The sequence below is a fragment of the Leucoraja erinacea genome, unplaced genomic scaffold (genome assembly GCF_028641065.1).
Source record: "Leucoraja erinacea ecotype New England unplaced genomic scaffold, Leri_hhj_1 Leri_68S, whole genome shotgun sequence".
NCBI classification, from domain to species: Eukaryota; Metazoa; Chordata; class Chondrichthyes; order Rajiformes; family Rajidae; genus Leucoraja; species Leucoraja erinaceus.
In genome coordinates, this window is record NW_026576608.1 from 500,001 (window position 1) to 520,440 (window position 20,440).

Consider the following 20,440-nt stretch of genomic DNA (forward strand, 5'->3'; position numbering starts at 1 on the left):
ATAGAGTCATAGAGTGATACAGTGTGGAAACAGACCCTTCGGCCCAACTCGCCCACACCGGCCAACAATGTCCCAGCTACACTAGTCCCACCACCCTGCGCTTGGTCCATATCCCTCCAAACCTGTCCTATCCATGTACCTGTCTAACTGTTTTGGTGGCAAAAACAGGAAAGTAGACTATTATCTGACTATGACTACAATGGTGGCCGATTAGGAAAGGGGGAGATGCAACGAGACCTGGGTGTCATGGTACACCAGTCATTAAAAGTAGGCAAAGTGTTCAAGAAAGAACTGCGGATGCTGGAAAATCGAAGGTACACAAAAATGCTGGAGAAACTCAGCGGGTGCAGCAGCATCTATGGAGCGAAGGAGATATGTAACGTTTCGGGCCGAAACCCTCCTTCAGACTTGAGTATAGGAGCAGGGAGGTTCTACTGCAGTTGTACAGGGTCTTGGTGAGAACACACCTGGAGTATTGCGTATAGTTTTGGTCTCCTAATCTGAGGAAAGACATTCTTGCCATAGAGGGAGTGCAGAGAAGGTTCACCAGACTGATTCCTGGGATGTCAGGACTTTCATAAGAAGAAAGACTGGATAGACTCGGCTTGAACTCGCTAGAATTTAGAAGATTGAGGGGAGATCTTATAGAAACTTACAAAATTCTTAAGGGGTTGGACAGGCTAGATGCAGGAAGATTGTTCCCGATGTTGGGGAAGTCCAGAACAAGGGGTCACAGTTTAAGGATAAGGGGGAAATCTTTTAGGACCAAGATGAGGAAAACATTTTTCACACGGAGAGTGGTGAATCTCTGGAATTCTCTGCCACAGAAGGTAGTTGAGGCCAGTTCATTGGCTATATTTAAGAGGGAGTTAGATGTGGCCCTTGTGGCTAAAGGGATCAGGGGGTATGGAGAGAAGGCAGGTACAGGATACTGAGTTGGATGATCAGCCATGATCATATTGAATGGCGGTACAGGCTCGAAGGGCCGAATGGCATACTGCTGCACCTATTTTCTATGTTTCTATATTTCTTAAACAATGAGATAGTCCCAGCCTTCTCTCCACAATCCCTGACATCCTTACTAGTCAAGAATCTGTCAATCTCACAGATTCGCCACCTTCTAACTTAAGAAATTCCTCCTCATCCCCTTTCAAAAGGTACATACATTCTTTTATTCTGAGGCTATAGCCTCTAGTCCTAGACTCTCCCACTAGTAGAAATATCCTCTCCACTCCTTGCAGAGAAATATCCAGGCCTTGCACTATTTAATGAGGTCCCACCCTCATCCTTCTAAACTCCAGCAAGTGAAGGCCCATGTCGTCAAAAGCTCATCAAATGCTAACCCACTCATTTAATAGACAACAGACAATAGACAATCGACAGGCAATAGGTGCAGGAGGAGGCCACTCGGCCCTTTGAACCAGAACCACCATTGAATTTGATCATGGCTGACAATCCACAATCAATACCCCGTTCCTGCCTTCTCCCCATATCCCCTGACTCCGCTATCTTTAAGAGCCCTATCTAACTCTCTCTTGAAAGTATCCAGAGAACCGGCCTCCACCGCCCTCTAAGGCAGAGAATTCCACAGACTCACAACTCATAAACTCCGTACAGACGGCACCCGTAGTCAGGGTCAAACCCGCTGTAAAGGGCCTGTCCCACTTTCACGAGTTATTCACAAATTCTCCCGAGTTTCCCCCTTGATTCCAACTCGCAGAATGTTCATAACGAGTCCGTAGGAGGTTGTAGGAGGTTCGTAGATATATCGTAGCGACCCGTTATGCCAGCCGTAGGTACTCGTGGCATCAGGTAAGTCGGGACGTTTTTTCCAGCCCGATTAAAAAATGTCCACAAGTAAAAAAAATGGTCGGGATGAAAGATATTGCAACTTTTTACTCGTAAGGAGGGCATCGAAATAGTCGTGGGAATCTGTAGACCAACTCGTAGGAGTTCGTCAACATAGTCGTGGAAGGTCATCGGAGTTTGTAGATTACCACCATCTTGTTTTTTTTTTTTAGGTCCATTAAACTCGGCAGAGGTGTAGAATTAAGTGGTGAAAGTGGGACAGGCCCTTTAGGCAGCAACTCTACCGCTGCGCCACTGTGCCGTTCACAAAACGAAGAACTCAAAGCAATGGAGGACATGCCCACCGACTCCCACATTTATCTGGGCCATTCTCGTTCCCACCCTGCCTCTTGCAAAGATAACGCATGAAATGTATACTTACAATCAGAAGATGATCTGTGCTTGAAAGTGAAGCGAAGGTGTGTTCTCTGAACATCCTCAATGGGAATGGCAACCTGGGTGATGGAAAAGATGTTCAAAGAACATTGAGTTGAGGGGAAATGTCAGGCATGATGTTTGCTGAAGGTAACGGCAAATAGATTCAGTGGGAGGGTTTGGATTACATTCTCAATAACTACTTGTATAGAGTCATAGAGTGATACAGTGTGGAAACAGGCCGCTCAGCCCAACTCGCCCATACCAGCCAACAATGTCCCAGCTACACTAGACCCACCTGCCTGCGTTTGGTCCATATCCCTCCAAACCTGTCCTATCAATCTACCTGTCTAACTATTTCTTTAAAAAATGGGATCGTCCCAGCCTCAACGACCTCTTCTGGCAGCTTGTTCCATACACTCACCACCATTGTATGAAAACGTTGCCCCTCAGATTCCAATTGTACCTTTTCCCCTTCACCTTAAACCTATGTCCTGTGGTCCTCCATTCCCCTACTCTGGGCAAGAGACTCTGTACATCCACTCTCACATGACCTTATACACCTCTATAAGATCACCCCTCATCCTGCTGCGCTCCAAGGAATAGAGACCCAGCCTACTCAACCTCCCCCTATAGCTCACACACTCTAGTCCTGGCAACATCCTCGTAAATCTTCTCTTCACCCTTTCCAGCTTGACCACATAAAGTCCAACCATAAAATATATCAGCCTAGAACATAGGACAGTACAGGGCCCGCAATGTCCATGCCGAACATTACGCCAAGTTAAAATAACAGCACATAACATCAACCATGGGATATTGATACTGTCTTATCTGTTGATAAGTGTTAGGAGCAGAATTAGGTCATTCAGCCCATCAAGTCCACTCGTGCCATTCAATCTTGGCTGATCTATCTTTCAGTCTCAACCCCGTTCTCCTGCCTTCGCCCCATAAACCCTGACACCTGAACAATTCAAGAATCTGTCAAACTCCACCTTACAAATATCCAAAGATTGGGCCTCCACATCCTTCTGTGACAGCGAATTTCACAAACTCACCACCCTCTGACGTCTCCTTTCAAAAGGTACCTGTCCTTTAATTCCGAGTTCACTTTAGCTGCACTGCTTTAATGTTTCACGAGTTGCTCTCACTTAGGCTTAACGGGCTGACGTCGAGGAAGCGTTGGAGTGGGTCGAGTTGGCGGAGCGGGCCGCTGGAGGCCCTGCAGCAGCCTGGGGCTCAATTGAATCAGGTCCCAATCCAAGAGGCCAAGCACGGGGATCGTACGTTGCAAGCTCCAGCACGGAGCGCGGCGGTGCAGCGGTTTTTACTTGGGCGGAAATCCTGGGGGGTGGGGGGGGGGGGGGGCATGTCATGTGAGGTGGGGGACAATCCACCCCATGTTTTGTAATCCGGATTTAGAAATTTGGTGAAAAAAATCTATTAAAATCTCCGCTTTCCGCGAGACAGTGGGGGTGTCATTGTTAAGTGCTTGTTGAATGTCTCTATTAACATCGAATTAACATGATGTGTCACCAATTGTGTTTTGACCTTCAAGTATTACTAAAGGTATTCACAGAGAATTTCTTAAAGCTGTCTGATGTGGGTACAGTTACCATTTGAACTGATTGGATGGATTACTGGATGGGAAAGATTTAAACGGGTATCGGATTTAAACGGGTCAGGTTATTAAGGGTTCCAGTCAAACGGGTTTCCTTGCTAGCTTTCAGGTAAGTCCCTCATTCAAGGTCACTCACATTATTTAGTATGCTTTTCACATCTCTCTCTCTCTCTCTCTCCCCCCTCCAAGGTTGATTCTTCTGTTTGCCTTTATTTGCTTCAGTTTTATTTGTGTTATTTATCACATTGCAGCTTTTAAAGATTCAAGCGGGTATCAGCCGCTTTCTAAGGGCTGAATCAGCCTGCTCACAGGGCCTTTCATCGCCCGGCGTGGCTTAAAATCAAACTGCTGTGTCGAGGCAATTGAAGCTCCCGATATTGAAGCCCCCGCCGGATGATTTTAAGCCACGCCGGGCGATGAAAGGCCCCGTGAACGGGCCGATTCAAGCTCCACGATTCGGGGCGGACGAAGCTGCTGTTGCTGGAGTTCAGAGTCGGTCACCAACCAGGCCAGCTCCCGATGTTACCGTCCACAGGGCCCACGGGGGAAGCCTCGCGTGTGAGTGTGTGCGCGTGTGCGCGGTCACCAAGAAATCGTGGGCCCCAAAATTGTGTCCACCCCATGTTTTGATAGTGATTTCTGCCCCTGCAGGAGGACACCAACAACAATGTCTGGCCCAGCCGACCCCTGCAAATCCCGCCCAGTGCCATCGCCAGGACAACGGACATTTATGGTCAAGTTTTTTTTTTACTTTTGGACTTGACGGTACAAGATGGAACTTGTGTCTGGATTCAGTGTAAGGACGGCACGTTGGTGCAGCGGTAGAGATGCTTCCTTACAGCGCCAGGGACCTAGGTTCAATCCAGTAGAAACATAGAAAATAGGTGCAGGAGTAGGCCATTCGGCCCTTCAAGCCTGCACCATTCACCATTCAATATGATCATGGCTGATCATCCAACTCAGTATCCTGTACCTGCCTTCTCTCCAGACCCCCTGATCCCTTTAGCCACAAGGGCCACATCTAACTCCCGCTTAAATATAGCCAATGAACTGGCCTCAACTACCTTCTGTGGCAGAGAGTTCCACAGATTCACCACTCTCTGTGTGAAAAATGTTTTTCACATCTCGGTCTCAAAGGATTTCCCCTTTATCCTTAAACTGGGACCCCCTTGTCCTAGACTTCCCCAACATCGGGAACAATCTTCCTGCATCTAGCCTGTCCAACCCCTTAAGAATTTTGTAAGTTTCTATAAGATCCCCCCTCAATCTTTTAAATTCTAGCAAATACAAGCCGAGTCTATCCAGTCTTTCTTCATATGAAAGTCCTGACATCCCAGGAATCAGTCTGGTGAACCTTCTCTGTACTCCCTCCAGTTCTCTATCCACATCAATACTGAACCCCCAATGCCATGTGCTTTAAGTTTGTATACTAACAGCATGGCAAGAATGTCTTTCCTCACATTAGGAGACCAAAACTGTATGCAATACTCCAGGTGTGATCTCACCAAACCCCTGTACAACTGCAGTAGAACCTCCCTGCTCCTATACTCAAATCCTTTTGCTATGAATGCTAACATACAACCTAAACTACTACCTCACGCAGTTACAATGATTGCATCTAATATATAGAATAGTCACTAAACTGAATGCAAAAAAAGAATTTCACAGTGCCTAGGTACATGTAACAATAAAGTTCCATCGAACCATTGAAATTCTCATCTTCTATACACTTTTCTCCCCCTCGCATTGAACGTAAAATTCTATTGTATAATGCATGTTATAACCTTGGTGCCTACATGACGAGGTGACTAATTAATTAAATCTCACTACATCAGACTGGTTTGCATAGAATTCTCTCTTGTGACTATTGAGAACGCCCTGTCCTCGGATACTGTCATGAAAATGCTTTACAAACTCATACGAGGCTACCTCTGCCAATTGATTTTTCCTATCTCGCTCTCTCATATATATATATATATAATATATATATATATATATATATATATATATATATATATATATATATATATAGAAACATAGAAATTAGGTGCAGGAGTAGGCCATTCGGCCCTTCGAGCCTGCACCGCCATTCAATATGATCATGGCTGATCATCCAACTCAGTATCCCGTACCTGCCTTCTCTCCATACCCCCTGATCCCCTTAGCCAGAAGGGCCACATCTAACTCCCTCTTAAATATAGCCAATGAACTGGCCTCGACTACCGTCTGTGGCAGAGAGTTCCAGAGATTCACCACTCTCTGTGTGAAAAAAGTTCTTCTCATCTCGGTTTTAAAGGATTTCCCCCTTATCCTTAGGCTGTGACCCCTTGTCCTGGACTTCCCCAACATCGGGAACAATCTTCCTGCATCTAGCCTGTCCAACCCCTTAAGAATTTTGTAAGTTTCTATAAGATCCCCTCTCAATCTCCTAAATTCTAGAGAGTATAAACCAAGGCTATCCAGTCTTTCTTCATAAGACAGTCCTGACATCCCAGGAATCAGTCTGGTGAACTTTCTCTGCACTCCCTCTATGGCAATAATGTCCTTCCTCAGATTTGGAGACCAAAACTGCACGCAATACTCCAGGTGTGGTCTCACCAAGACCTTGTACAACTGCAGTAGAACCTCCCTGCTCCTATACTCAAATCCTCTTGCTATGAAAGCCAACATACCATTCGCTTTCTTTACTGCCTGCTGCACCTGCATGCCTACCTTCAATGACTGGTGTACCATGACACCCAGGTCTCGCTGCATCTCCCCCTTTCCCAATCGGCCACCATTTAGATAATAGTCTGCTTTCCCGTTTTTTTGCCACTAAAATGGATAACCTCACATTTATCCACATTATACTGCATCTGCCAAACATTTGCCCACTCACCCAGCCTATCCAAGTCACCTTGCAGTCTCCTAGCATCCTCCTCACAGCTAACACTGCCCCCCAGCTTAGTGTCATCTGCAATCTTGGAGATATTGCCTTCAATTCCCTCATCCAGATCATTAATATATATTGTAAATAGCTGGGGTCCCAGTACTGGGCCTTGCGGTACCCCACTAGTCACTGCCTGCCATTCTGAAAAGCACCCGTTTACTCCTACTCTTTCCTTCCTGTTTGCCAGCCAGTTCTCTATCCCCCACAATACTGCACCCCCAATGCCATGTGCTTTAAGTTTGTATACTAATCTCTTATGTGGGGACCTTGTCAAAAACCTCCTGGAAGTCCAGATACACCACATCCACTGGTTCTCCCCTATCCACGCTACTAGTTACATCCTCGAAAAATTCTATTAGATTCGTCAGACATGATTTACCTTTCGTATATATATATATATATATATATATATATATATATATACTGCATATAGTTTAGTTTAGAGATACAGAATGGAAACAGGCTGTTCGGCCCACCGTGTTTGCGCCGACCAGCGATCCCCGCGCACTAATAACACTACCCTACACACACGAGGGACAATTTCCATTTGTACCAAGCCAATTAGCATGCACGTCTGTGGAGTGTTGGAGGAAACCTTAGGTCTCGGAGAAAACGCACGCAGGTCACGGGGAGAACGTACAAACTCCGTACGGACAGTGCCCGTATAGTCAGGATCTAACCCGGGTCCCTGGCGCTCTGAGGCAGCAACTCTATCGATGCCCACCATAAAATCCATTGTGAGTATCTTCAGATTTTCTGTCAAGCTCCCATTATTTCTCTGCAATAAAAGGGAACCACAGATGCTGGCTAATAGCAAAGATAGACACAAAATGCTGGAGAAACTCTTGGCAACTTCAACTTAGTCTGAAGAAGGGTCCCAAACCGAAACATCACCTGTTCCTTTTCTCCGGAGATGCTGCCTGACCTGTTGAGTTACTCCAGCATTTTGTGTCTATCCCAGTATCTCTGCCTGAAGAAGAGTCCTGACCCGAAATGTCACTTATCTATGTTCTCCAGAGAAGCTGCCTGGCCCACTGAGTTACTCCAGCACTTGATGTCATTTTGTGTAAACCACATCTGCAGTTCCTGGTTTCTACATTTTGTACACTGCACTGCAAAAGTATCTCAAGGAATGCTTACTTGGACACTAGACAATAGACAATAGTGCAGGAGTAGGCCATTCGGCCCTTCGAGCCAGCACCGCCATTCAATGTGATCATGGCTGATCATCCACAATCAGTACCCCGTTCCTGCCTTCTCCCCATATCCCCTGACTCTGCTATTTTTAAGAGCCCTATCTAGCTCTCTCTTGAAAGTATCCAGAGAACCGGCCTCCACCGCCCTCTGAGGCAGAGAATTCCACAGACTCACAACTCTCTGTGAGAAAAAGTGTTTCCTCGTCTCCGTTCTAAATGGCTTACTCCTTATTCTTAAACTGTGTGGCCCCTGGTTCTGGGCTCCCCCAACATCGGGAACATGTTTCCTGCCTCTAGCGTGTCCAAACTCTTAATAATCTTATATGTTTCAATAAGGGAAGAAATTCTCCTCCTCTCGCTGCCTGCAGAAGTTATTCCTCAGGTTACATAGAAACATAGAAAATAGGTGCAGGAGTAGGCCATTCGGCCCTTCGAGCCTGCACTGCCATTCAATATGATCATGGCTGATCATCCAACTAAGTATCCTGTACCTGCCTTCTCTCCATACCCCCTGATCCCTTTAGCCACAAGGGCCACATCTAACTCCCTCTTAAATATAGCCAATGAACTGGCCTCAACTACCTTCTGTGGCAGAGAATTCCACAGATAAAACCGATCATATCTTTCACCTCTCACCTTGCTCCTGTGACTTATGAACATATAGCCCACTGCAAATTCTCTCCTCCCCCTCCACTTCCACCTTTGCTTCCATTGCCTCCTCTAGCTTCACACTAACGGGCCTGTCCCACTTGAAGATTTATTCGGCGACTATCGGCATCATTGACTGACGTAACAGGTCACCGAAAAAGTAGCGGGGTGATGACATCTGTGTGGGGATGTTCATGTTAAACTCTATAGTGTATTCTGCTCCGTTTTTATTCGTGTGGCTGTATGGTAACTGAAATCACACTGTACCAATTGGTGCACGTGTCAATAAATGTAACTTCAACTTGAACGTATTGGCGCGCGGTGTCTCCTCGAGTGTCGCCACGTTTTTTTTGTCGCCACTGTTCAAAATCCATCGGCGACCCTGACACGTGAGTCTATGGTGCCGGCAGTCACCGAAAAAAATCGCCAAGTGGGACAGGCCCTTCAGCAACTTTTCATCTCTGACCTTTGTCCACCATCTGATGACCAGAACCTCCCCTCACCCGTATCAACCTGTCACCTGCCCCTCCTCTCTTCCAGCTTTCCACCACTCAGTCTGAAGAAAGATCCCGAAACAAAACGTTCTCCAGAGATGCTGCCTGACCCGTTGAGTTTACTCCAGCACTTTTGTGTAAACTAGTATCTGCAGTTCCTTGTTTCTGCGTTCTCCCACGATGTCTTCCTTGATACTGGGACCTGCTGCGTCCTTGCAAGCGGTATTTATCTGTTTAAGAAAGAACTGCAGATGCTGGAAAAATGGAAAGTGGACAAAAATGCTGGAGAAACTCAGCGGGTGAGGCAGTATCAGTGGAGCGAAGTAATAGGTGACGTTTCAGATCAAGACTCTTCATTACGCACCAGGACAGCTCACTGGCACCTCCTCCACTTTCCAAAACTCTCTTGGTTTAGTTTGGTTTAGAGATACAACATGGGTACAGGCCCTTTGGCCAACGAGTCCACATCCTTGGGACAATTTACAGAAGCCAATTCACCTACAAACCTGCATTTCTTTGTAATTTGGGAAGGAAACCGGAGCACCCGGAGAAAACCCACGCGGTCACAGGGAGAACGTACAAACTCCTTATGGACAAGTATCCATTATCCGGATCAAACCCGGGTCTCTGGCGCTGTGAGGCAGCAACTCTACCGCTGTGCCACCGTGCCTCCCTATGTGAGCATGAACCATTGTTAATTAATAGAGCCACTATTATATATTTCCCCAGTTTCCTGCTGTTCCACAATATCATCATGATATTCCACTCCCAAACAATGCCGGGCTGCAGAGGCCATCAGCAGAGACCATCAGATCGCACGTATTTCTATGTGGGCTCTCAGTTCATCTTTTTTTATGCTAAATGCATTCAGAAACAAAGCCTTTTTCTTTTATCTTTTTATTATTTTTGTAACCTCTGGCCCTATGTGTTGATTTACTCTGAGATATGAACTCCCTCCCACAATCTGTTTATCAGTTCCCAATTTAATATCGTTCCCTCGAGCCTTTCTCTACTCTGACTTGCCATTATTTAGTTTAAAATCCCTCCGCAGAAACTTGGTAATTAAAGTTATGGAGAGTCAAATGTTCATAGTTTATAGGAGCAGAGGTCTACTCCGCCACTCAATCATGGCTGATGTATTTTACCCCCTCAATCCCATACAATTGTGGCATTGACAAGGCTTTTGGATAGGCTCGTTACATTTACTTCAGAGATACAGCACGGAAACAGTCCCTTCGGCCCACAGAAGCTAGAGTTCAGTTTAGTTTATTGTCACGTGTACCAAGGTAGGTGAACAGCTTTTGTTGCGTGCTAACCAGTCAGCGGAAAGACAATACATGATTACAATCGAGCCATTTACAGTGTATGCTAAGGGAATACATGATAAGGGAATAATGTTTAGTGCAAGGTAAAGCCAGCAAAGTCCAATCAAAGATAATCCAAGCGTCACCAATGAGGTACATAGTAGTTCAGGACCGCTCTCTGGTTGTGGTGGGATGATTCAGTTGCCTGATAACAGCTGGGAAGAAACTGTCCCTGAATCTAGAGGTGTGCGTTTTCACACTTCTGTACCTCTCGTCTGATGGGAGAGGGGAGAAGAGGGAGTGTAGAAGTTGGGATGTAATGTTAAAATTGTACAAGGCATTGGTGAGGCCAATTTTGGAGTATGGTGTACAATTTTGGTCGCCTAATTATAGGAAGGATGTCAACAAAAAGAGAGAGAGTACAGAGGAGATTTACTAGAATGTTGCCTGGGTTTCAGCAACTAAATTACAGAGAAAGGTTGAACAAGTTAGGTCTTTATTCTATGGAGCGCAGGGTTAAGGGGGGACTTGATAGAGGTCTTTAAAATGATGAGAGGGATAGACAGAGTTGATGTGGATTAGCTTTTCCCATTGAGAGTAGGGAAGATGCAAACAAGGGGACATGACTTGAGAATTAAGGGACAGAAGTTTAGGGGTAACATGAGGGGGAACTTCTTTAGTCAGAGAGTGGTAGCTGTGTGGAATGAGCTTCCAGTGAAGGTGGTGGAGGCAGGTTCGTTTTTATCATTTAAAAATAAATTGGATAGTTATATGGATGAGAAAGGAATGGAAGGTTATGGTCTGAGCGCAGGTGTATGGGACTAGGGGAGAATACGTGTTCGGCACGGACTAGAAGGGTCGAGATGGCCTGTTTCCGTGCTGTAATTGTTATATGGTTATATGGTTATTATATAGGGAGTGGCCGGGGTGAGACTGGTCCTTGATGATGCTGCTGGCCTTGCCAAGGCAGTGTGAGGTGTAGATGGAGTCAATGGAAGGGAGGTTGGTTTGTGTGATGGTCTGGGCTGCGTCCACAATTCTCTACAATTTCTGGTGGATCTTGGATGGAGCTGTTCCCAAACCGTGCTGTGATACATCCCGATAAAATGCTTTGTACGGCGCATCTGTAGAAGTTGGTGAGTGTTTTAAGGGTAAGGGGCAAGCCATTTAGAACGGAGACAAGGGGCCACTTTTTCTCACAGAGCGTTGTGAGTCTGTGGAATTCTCTGCCTCAGAGCGCGGTGGAGGCCGGTTCTCTGGATGCTTTCAAGAGAGAGCTAGACAGGGCTCTTAAAAATAGCGGAGTCAGGGGATATGGGGAGAAGGCAGGAACGGGGTACTGATTGGGGATGATCAGCCATGATCACATTGAATGGCGGTGCTGGCTCGAAGGGCCGAATGACCTCCTCCTGCACCCATTGTCTATTGTCTATTGTTGGGAACGTGTCGAAGTTCCTAAGCCTTCTAAGGAAGTAGACGGGCGGGAGTTGTTAATGGAAGAAGGGAAGAACAAATTGCGAACTTTGAAACTGTGGCACGCTAGAAAGAAAACAAATTGAAATAATAAATATAACAGAACTCCATGACAAAAAGTACACCGTGTGCTTGCTGTGTGTGACAGACAGGAACTTGTTTCTTCCCTCAGTGAGCTGAAGTGTTTACCAAGAGACTGTGAGTCACAGCAGTTACTTTCGATATGGTGCTTTATTGAGATACAGTGCGGAAACAGGCCCTTCGGCCCACCGGCTCCACGCCGACCAGTACACTAGCGCAATCTTACACACTTGGGACAATTGACAATTTCATCGAAGCCAATTAACCAACAAAACCCGCTCACCTTTGGAGAGCATGAGGGAACCAGAACACCCGGAGAAAACCACTCATATCAGGCTCCACCACAAACCCCGGCAGCTCCTTCCAGGTCCCCATCTCCTTCTGTGTTAAACAATTTGCCCCGCACATTTCAATAGTCAATAGACAATAGGTGCAGGAGTAGGCCATTCGGCCCTTCGAGCCAGCACCGCCATTCAATGTGATCATGGCTGATCATCCCCAATCAGTACCCCGTTCCTGCCTTCTCCCCATATCCCATGACCCCGCTATCTTTAAGAGCCCTATCTAGCTCTCTCTTGAAAGCACCGGGTCTCTGCGAGGAAACACTTTTTCTCACAGAGAGTGGTGAGTCTGTGGAATTCTCTGCCTCCACCGCCCTCTGAGGGAGAGAATTCCACAGACTCACCACACTCTGTGAGAAAAAGTATTTCCTCGTCTCCATTCTAAATGGCTTACCCCTTATTCTTAAACTGTGTGGCCCCTGGTTCTGGACTCCCCCAACATCGGGAACATGTTTCTTGCCTCTAGCGTGTCTAAACCCTTAATAATCTTATACCTTTCCACCACCACGCACAAGAAGCACAAGATGAACAAGAGGCGACAAGACAGACACCATTGTGCAGATGCTGAGACGTGTGTTCAGCTCTGGCTGAACAACTTCTAATCTTGTTTGCGGCTCGACATGAAGAAGGAGCATAATGAACCCATTTGGCCCATCGAGTCTGCTCCGCCATTCTCGAATTAAGGGAATTAAGGAAATTAACCTTGTAATTAATCTCTTTGAAACTTTATCCCTCTTACGTTAAATGTATGCCCTCCAGTCTTTATAGTTTAGACTTTAGACTTTGGACATAGATCGGAAACAGGACCTTTGGCCCACCGAATGCGTGCCGACTAGCCATCAGCTCGAACACCAGCACTATCCGACACATCAAGGAACAATTTACAATTTTTAACAATTTTACCAACGCCAATTAACCTACAAACCTGTACCTCTTTGAAGTGTGGGAGGAAATTAGTTCCCACCCAGTAATGAGTGGGTTTACATATGCTGAGCGTTTGACGGCACTGGGCCTGTACTCGCTGGAGTTTAGAACGTTGAGGGGGGAACTCATTGAAACTTACAAAATAATGAAAGGCATAGATAGAGTGGATGTGGAAAGGATGTTTCCACTGATGGGAGAGTCTAGGATCACAGGTCATAGCCTCAGAATAAAAGGATGCTCTTTTGGAAAGGAGGTGAGGGGGGACTTTTTTTAGTCAGAGGGTAGTTAATCTGTGGACCTCATTGCCACAGACGGCTGTGGAGGCCACGTCAGTGGATATTTTTAAGGCAGAGTTAGACAAGTTCTTGATTAGAACGGGTGTCGATGGGCCGAATGGCCTAATTCTACTCCTATAACTTGTGAACCTAGGTTTGCATTAGGTGAGAAATAACATTGGGTAGACTGATTGGACTGAAGGCTGATAAATCCCCAGGGTGATAGTCTGCATCCCAGGGTCCTCAGGGAGGTGGCTCTAGAAATAGTGGATGCATTGGTGATCGTTTTCCAATGTTCTACAGATTCAGGATCAGTTCCTGTGGATTGGAGGGTGGCTAAGGTTATCCCACTATTCTAGAAAGAAGCGAGAGTGAAAACAGGGAATTACAGACCAGTTAGCCTGACATCCATGGTGGGAAAGATGCTGGAGTCAATTATTAAAGAAGTAATAACGGCGCATTTGGTTAGCAGTAAAAGGATTAGTCAGCATGGATTTTGAAGGGGATATCCTGCTTGACTAATCTTCTGGAATTTTTTGAGGATGTGACAAGTAAAATAGATGAAGGAGAACCAGTGGAGGTAGTTTATCTGGACTTTCAGAAAGCCTTTGCTAAGGCTCCACACAGGAGATTATCGGGCAAAATTAGAGCACATGGTATTGGGGGTAGGGTATTGACATGGATAGAGAATTGGTTGGCAGACAGGAAGCAAAGAGTAGGAATAAGCAGGTCCCTGTCAGAATGGCAGGCAGTGGCGAGTGGAGTGCCGTAAGACTCAGTGCTGGGACCGCAACTATTTACTATATATATTAATGATTTAGATGATGGAAATAATAGTAACACTAGCAGAGCTGGGTGGCAGTGTGAACTGTGAAGAGGATGTTCGGAGGTTGCAGGGTGACCTGGACAGGTTGAGTGAGTGGGCAGATGCCTGACAGATGCAGTATAAAGTAGATAAATGTGAGGTTATCCACTTTGCGGCAAGAACAAACAGGCAGATTATTATCTGAATGGTGTCAGATTAGGAAAAAGAGGGAAATGCACCAAGACCTAGGTGTCCTTGTACAACAGTCATTGAAAGTAAACATGCAGGTACAGCAGGCAGTGAAGAAGGTTGGCCTTCATAATGAGAGGATTTGAGTATAGGAGTAAAGAGGTCCTTCTGCAGTTGTACGGGGCCCTAGTGAGATCACATCTGGAGTATTGTGTGCAGTTTTGATCTCCTAATTTGAGGAAGGGCAATTGAGGCAGTGCAGCGTAGGTTCATGAGTTTAATCCCCGGGATGGCGGGACTGATTGGAAAGACTGTGCTTGTATTCACTGGAGTTTAGAAGGATGAGTGGGCATCTTATAGAAACATATAAAATTATAAAAGGACTGGACAAGCTAGATGCAGGAAACTGTTCCCAATGTTGGGCGAGTCCAGAACCAGGGGCCACAGTCTTAGAATAAAAGGGAGGCCATTAAAAACTGAGGTGGGAAATAACTTTTTCACCCAGAGAGTTGAGAATTTGTGGAATTCCCTGCTACAGAGGGTAGTGGAGGCCAATTCACTGGATGGATTTAAAAGAGAGTTAGATAGAGCTCTAGGGGCTAGTGGAGTCAAGGGATATGGGGAGAAGGCAGGCACGGGGTACTGATTATGGAAGATCAGCCATGATCACAATGAATGGTGGTGCTGGCTCGAAAGGCCAAATGTCCTCCTCTGCACCTATTTTCTATGTGTCTATGTTTTCTCAAAGCTTTTCACTGTACCTCGATAGACGTGACTATAAACTAATGTAAACTAGGCATTCATTAAAACATCTCTCTTACTGGGCATTTGTTAGCACTGGGCCTTACTCGCTGGAAGAATGAGCAGGGACCTCATTGAAACATGCGGAATAGTGAATGGCTTGGATAGAGTGGATGTGGAGAGGATGTGGGAGAGTCTAGGACTAGAGGTCATAGCCTCAGAATTAAAGGATGTTCCTTTAGGAAGGAGATGAAGAATATCTTTAGTCAGAGGGTGGTGAATCTGTGGAATTCATTGCCATAGAATGCTGTGGAAGCCAAGTCAGTGGATATATTTGAGGCAGAGATGGATAGATTCTTGATTAGTACGGGTGCCAGAGGTTTATGGGGAGAAGGCAAGTGAATGGGGTTAGGAGGGAGAGATAGATCAGCCATAATTGAATGGCGAAGTAGACTTATAGAGTCATAGAGTGATACAGCGTGGAAACAGGTCCATCGGTCCATCCTACCCACACTGGCCAACATGTCCTATTTACACTAGTCCCACCTGCCCGCATTTGGTCCATATCCATCCAAACCTCTCCTCGCAAGTACCTGTCCAAATGTTTCAAGATTCAAGAGAGTTTATTGTCATTTGTCCCTGATAGTACAATGAAATTCTTGCTTTGCTTCAGCACAAAAGGACATAGTAGGCATGAATACAGAACAGATCAGTGTGTCTATATACCATTGTATGGTATATAGACCATATATGGTTCTTGAACGTTGCAATTGAACCTGCCTCAACCATCTCCTCTGGCACCTGATGGGCCGAATGGCCTAATTCCCCTCCTATCCCTTGTGACCATATGACCTAATCCCAGAGTGGGTGGCCGTGTTTGTTGCACTGATTTTAATGGCGTCGTTGACTTGAACCTTGGACTGACCTTGACAGTCTCCATCCAGCGATGCTGCTTCAGCTGGTAATACACCACGGACTGGTGCTGTGTGACAGCCTTGTCTCCGGCACCTTGGCAGATCGCATTCTGTACACCAGGAGAGAGAATTAAACATTTAGCGTGGCAATTTCCAGAAAGTGACGCTTTCATGAAAAATGATTAATTGTGCCTGGCCCATGTCTTGAGCCAGGCTCCATCTGTCACTGGTACATGGACTTGAGGAAGACATCAAATTGATTACCCTTAGTAAAAAGCACGGTGTGATATTCATGTGAAGCTGAAATAATTACATTACCTATACAGAGAAGGCAGGTTGGAAGTTAATACAGACAAAATGCTTGGACAGATAACATGCCTTCTAACATTAGGGCAGGCTACACCTTTATTTCTGCCTCGGGCGTGTGAAGTGGAGACAGAGAGCATTGTGGAATCTTTCACCAAAGATCCTATAGCGGAGCAAGATAGACCACTCCAACTAAATGCAATGGGCTGACGTGTAATACGCAACGGAGCGGAACCTGGGCATTTTTTCCATCCATTTCAGTAACCCGACCCGACCCGACCCGACCCGACCCGCAGTGTAATCAACGTTGCGGGGGAACAGTTTGTGTTAATAAATTAAAATTCTGAAAATGAGGAGAAGATTTTTCCCAAATAACTTTTATTTTCACGAGGATGTTTCCGTAACCGGCTTCCGTCTCCGCACTAGTATCTTTGCTCCGCTACGGGATCTTTGGTGCGGAGACGGAAGCCGGTTACGGAAATGGGGCCGAAAATTACCCATGAATCTGCCCGTGACCGTACTACGTCTTTTTTGTCGAGTAGACTATCTTGCTCGCTATAGGATCTCTGCGTTTTACCTGGTTAACAAATGTGGTGACTACATTTTTTTAAATAGGTGTCAATTAGCCTCATAGAGTCTAGCTGAGTTTGGAGATACAGTGCTGAAACAGCGCGGAAACACATCATCAACCCTCATCTTCCTGCACTCCAAGCAAGGGCGATGCTGCCCAGCCCGACAAAGTCCCACGAGTCCTGGCGACATGCTCGTGAATTTTCCCTGTGCCGTTTGCGGCTAGCCCGGGTTGTCCGGCACCTGTGTGTGTGTGTGTGCACTCGTGTGTAACTCACCGGGATTACGTCTCCATTTTCATCACAGACGCACATCGTGACCTCAACGTTCTTCTGCGTGGTTTTGTTCTGTTTGTCGAACTCTCCCTGCATCAAAGTGATGTAGATGTCATTGCGGACATCACCTGGGTTACGAGAAAGGAAAGAAAGATTCCTTGGTCGGACACGTTGTGAAAAAATCGACCTTTTATTTACCAATAAGGAGTAAGCCATTTAGAACTGAGATGAGGAAACACTTTTTCTCACAGAGCGTGGTGAGTCTGTGGAATTCTCTGCCTCAGAGGGCGGTGGAGGCAGGTTCTCTGGATGCTTTCAAGAGAATCTCTGAATGCTTTCAACAATCTGATATGTTTCAATGAGATATTCCCACTCATCCTTCTAAACTCCAGAGTGTACAAGCCCAGCTCCTCCATACTCTCAGCATATGACAGTCCCGCCATCCCGGGAATTAACCTTGTAAACCTACGCTGCACTCCCTCATATAACCATATAACCATATAACAATTACAGCACGGAAACAGGCCATCTCGACCCTTCTAGTCCGTGCCGAACACGTATTCTCCCCTAGCCCCATATACCTGCACTCAGACCATAACCCTCCATTCCTTTCCCGTCCATATAACTATCCAATTTATTTTTAAATGATAAAAATGAACCTGCCTCCACCACCTTCACTGGAAGCTCATTCCACACAGCTACCACTCTCTGAGTAAAGAAGTTCCCCCTCATGTTACCCCTAAACTTCAGTCCCTAAATTTTCAAGTCATGTCCCCTTGTTTGAATCTTCCCTACTCTCAGTGGGAAAAGCTTATCCACGTCAACTCTGTCTATCCCTCTCATCATTTTAAAGACCTCTATCGTCCCCCCTTAACCTTCTGTGCTCCAAAGAATAAAGACCTAACTTGTTCAACCTTTCTCTGTAACTTAGTTGCTGAAACCCAGGCAACATTCTAGTAAATCTCCTCTGTACTCTCTATTTTGTTGACATCCTTCCTATAATTAGGCGACCAAAATTGTACACCATACTCCAGAATTGGCCTCACCAATGCATTGTACAATTTTAACATTACATCCCAACTTCTATACTCAATGCTCTGATTTATAAAGGCCAACACACCAAAAGCTTTCTTTACCACCCTATCTACATGAGATTCCACTTTCAGGGAACTGTGCACAGTTATTCCCAGATCCCTCTGTTCACCTGCATTCTTCAATTCCCTACCATTTACCATGTACGTCCTATTTTGATTTGTCCTGCCAAGATGTAGCACCTCACACTTATCAGCATTAAACTCCATCTGCCATCTTTCAGCCCACTCTTCCAACTGGCATAAATCTCTCTGTAGACTTTGAAAATCTACTTCATTATCCACAACCCCACCTATCTTAGTATCATCTGCATACTTACTAATCCAATTTACCACACCATCATCCAGATCATTGATGTACATGACAAACAACAGTGGACCCAACACAGATCCCTGTGGCACCCCACTCGTCACTGGCCTCCAACCTGACAAACAACCATCCACCATTACTCTCTGGCATCTCCCATTCAGCCACTGTTGAATCCATCTTGCTACTCCTGCATTAATACCCAACCATTGAACCTTCTTAACCAACCTCCCTCAACAGCAGAGTTAACAAACCTGGCATGATGATCTCAGGGAACCCCATTTTCCTGGCAACCACCGTGCTTCGGTCCACAAGGTGAGGGTGGTCCTTGCGAATTTGCTTCAGGTCACCCGAAAGTAACTTCATGGAAACCCAGAGACCTGGAAGAGGAGCAGAATTACGAATGAAAAAGAAGCAAAAATATGATCTGCTTTCAAAACCTATGATGAAAACCATAGAACACCGTACAGCGTGCTCTGGCCCAAGATGCCTGTGGCCAACGTGATGCCAAATACAAAACAATGACTTCTGTTATCCATACAAGACCCTACATTTGCACAGAGTCTTGGTGAGACCACACCTGGAGTATTGCGTACAGTTTTGGTCTCCTAATCTGAGGAAAGACATTCTTGCCATAGAGGGAGTACAGAGAAGGTTCACCAGACTGAATCCTGGGATGGCAGGACTTTCATATGAAGAAAGACTGGATAGACTCGGCTTGTACTCACTAGAATTTAGAAGATTGAGGGGGGATCTTATAGAAACTTACAAAATTCTTAAGGGGTTGGACAGGCTAGATGCAGGAAGACTGTTCCCGATGTTGGGGAAGTCCAGAACAAGGGGTCACAGTTTAAGGATAAGGGGGAAATCTTCTAGGACCGAGATTAGAATCTCATTTTTCACACAGAGAGTGGTGAATTGTGGAATTCTCTGCCACAGAAGGTAGTTGAGGCCAGTTCATTGGATATATTTAAGAGGGAGTTAGATGTGACCCTTGTGGCTAAAGGTATCAGGGGGTATGGAGAGAAGGCAGGCACAGGATACTGAGTTGGATGATCAGCCATGATCACATTGAATGGTGGTGCAGGCTCGAAGGCCCGAATAGCCTACTCCTGCACCTATTTTCTATATATCTGAAAAACCTTTCATATCTGCCTCCACCACCACCCCTGACAGCATGTTCTAGACACCCACTACCCTCTGTGTAATAAACTTTCCCCGTACATTGAGTTATAGAGTCATACAGTGTGGAAAATGACACTCCGGCCAAACTTGCCCACACCCACCTAAATGCCCCCTCTACACTAGTCCTAACTGCCTGCGTTTGCCACATATCCCTCTAAACCTATCCTATCAATGTGCCTGTCTACATGTTTCTTAAACGTTGCGGTAGTATCTCGTTCAACCTTTCCTCACTCACCTTAAAGTTATGCCCCTCTAGTCCTTGACATTTCCATCCCAGAAAAAAAGATTCAGTCTACTCTAATTATGCCTCTCTTAGTTTGATGAACATTTGTCGGGTCTCCTGTCCTGAGAAAACAATCCATGTTTATCCAACCTCTCCCGATAGTTAAGGGCCTGTCCCACTTGGCCGTCATTTACGCCGCATTTACGCGTCATATGTAAAATAGGTCGAAGCGTCGTGATGTCGTCATGATGCCGCAAATCACGCGTCAGCGCAGCCGTCTGGTGCGCGTGACGTCATTAGAATACCCTGCAGCGTGCGGTGACGC

At 45.9% G+C, this 20,440-nt stretch overlaps 1 protein-coding gene across 1 annotated transcript in view; it reads right to left on the minus strand.

The window, feature by feature from the left end:
* The window catches only part of LOC129694493 (dedicator of cytokinesis protein 2-like), a 186,251-nt gene that overhangs the window by 131,029 nt on the left and 34,782 nt on the right, over nt 1–20,440 (minus strand). The window contains exons 4-7 of the mRNA XM_055631210.1: nt 18,962–19,087; nt 17,313–17,437; nt 16,170–16,268; nt 2,231–2,303 (exon numbers count right to left, since the gene is read on the minus strand). Coding sequence (XP_055487185.1) covers nt 2,231–2,303; nt 16,170–16,268; nt 17,313–17,437; nt 18,962–19,087 — 423 coding nt within the window. The remainder of the gene's footprint in view (nt 1–2,230; nt 2,304–16,169; nt 16,269–17,312; nt 17,438–18,961; nt 19,088–20,440) is intronic.